We start from the raw sequence: 1,859 nt of genomic DNA, 5'->3' as shown, positions 1-1,859 counted from the left end.
ATTGTATGAGTTAAGCAATTATTACTGGAGAAGAAAAAATAAAACATACTCTTCAGTCTGGTAATTCTGTCCTTCTACTATGATTGTCCTTCAGTGTTCTTTGCACGAAGCCAAATATTCAGCAGGTGGGAAATGCTGAAGTACATTATGGTATTGATATATTATGTAGAGTAAAACATCATAATGCCATCAAAGTGGTATGTAGACTAGGTAGGTAAATGGACAGTTAATTCAGATTTAATAATGGTAAGCAAAATTCATAGTTATGCCAAAATACATAACTCAATATATAATCATTTATGGAGAATATTCCATCCATGAAAAACAGTATACATAAGATAATAAAATCAAAAGAGAGAAAAGACTTTATTTTTAGCCTTGTACATTGCTCTTTATTTCCAATTCCCATTTCTAACCACTGCTGCTGCTGCTGCTGCTAAATCACTTCAGTCGTGTCCAACTCTGTGCGACCCCATAGATGGTAGCCACCAGGCTACCCCGTCCCTGGGATTCTCCAGGCAAGAACACTGGAGTGGGCTGCCATTTCCTTCTCCAATGCATGAAAGTGAAAAGTGAAAGTGAAGTCGCTCAGTAGTGTCCGACTCTTAGTGACCCCATGGACTGCAGCCTACCAGGCTCCTCCGTCCATGGGATTTTTCAGGCAAGAGTGGGGTGCCATTGCCTTCTCCGTACCAATGTTGAAAACACCCCAATTTGGCAAAACTAATACAATTATGTAAAGTTTAAAAATTAAATAAAATTTTAAAAAAAGATTAAAGCATTTAAAATATAAGATCTTTGTAAACACAGCAAGCAGAAATAGCTGATAATCCCGTTAAAAGTGTCTTTTAAAGGAATAAAGATATAAATTACTGGTGCTGACTTTTAATATTATGTGAGTGCTAATGAAGAAACTTTATTAGCAGGAATCCCCTGGCCGTCCAGTGGTTATCACTCAGCACTTTGACTGCAGTGGGCCTGGATTTGATTCCTTGCTTGAGAACCAGGATCACGCCAGCCAAGTGGCATGGCCAAAAAAAGGAAAGAAAAACTTTTATTAGCACCATTTTATTTACATGTCGTGTGGTAAAATAATAAATAGCTCACTCAGTTTGTATGGATCCATTGCATTTATTGTTATTTTTTTTTAATTGGTGGATAATTCCTTTACAATGGTGTCTTGGTTTCTGCTGTACAACTTGAATCACATATTAGCTAAGGCTTTTTTGGTAACAAATGCTTTCAATGTCAGATGGCTTATTAAAATATTTAATGGAAGTATCTTGTTTCTTCAGATTATCATCGATGGGCAGGATATTAGGACATTTAATGTAAAGTATCTGAGGGAAATAATTGGAGTGGTGAGTCAGGAGCCAGTGCTCTTTGCTACCACCATTGCTGAAAATATCCGTTACGGCCGTGGAAATGTCACCATGGATGAAATACAGCAAGCTGTGAAGGAAGCCAACGCCTATGAGTTTATCATGCGGTTACCACAGGTAAAGCCTCTGTTAATTTAAGTGCCCTCGAACTTCACTTCGTGCCACCGAGTTCTTTCTTCAAAGCTTTAAGCTAATAATGTTTGAGGTTCCAGGTTGTCCAACTTTGCTAGGTAAGTCCCTTGAATTATCCATTTGGAGGGTCAAGGAGTGTAGCTTGGTACAATGACTCATAGGAAATTTTATACAGAGTTTGTGTTAGTTTTTTAGAATGTGAAATGATTTATTATGATTTGTGACTCATTACGCTAGTCAAAATGAAGCGCCCTGTTGTCTTCCATGAATTCCTAGACTCCATAGCTTTTTCTATTTGAAATATTTCAAGAGCTCTACCACGCTTTCTGTTGTAGAAATTTGACA

The 1,859-nt window shown here is 37.4% G+C and overlaps 1 protein-coding gene across 1 annotated transcript in view; it reads left to right on the top strand.

Annotated features, from left to right (window-relative positions):
* The window catches only part of LOC105002500 (multidrug resistance protein 3-like), a 72,020-nt gene that overhangs the window by 60,364 nt on the left and 9,797 nt on the right, over nt 1-1,859 (top strand). The window contains exon 7 of the mRNA XM_010859134.1: nt 1,296-1,499. Coding sequence (XP_010857436.1) covers nt 1,296-1,499 — 204 coding nt within the window. The remainder of the gene's footprint in view (nt 1-1,295; nt 1,500-1,859) is intronic.

This window comes from Bison bison, unplaced genomic scaffold (assembly GCF_000754665.1).
Source record: "Bison bison bison isolate TAMUID 2011002044 unplaced genomic scaffold, Bison_UMD1.0 scf7180017864454, whole genome shotgun sequence".
Lineage (NCBI taxonomy): Eukaryota > Metazoa > Chordata > Mammalia > Artiodactyla > Bovidae > Bison > Bison bison.
This window is presented reverse-complemented; position numbering and strand designations above follow the sequence as displayed.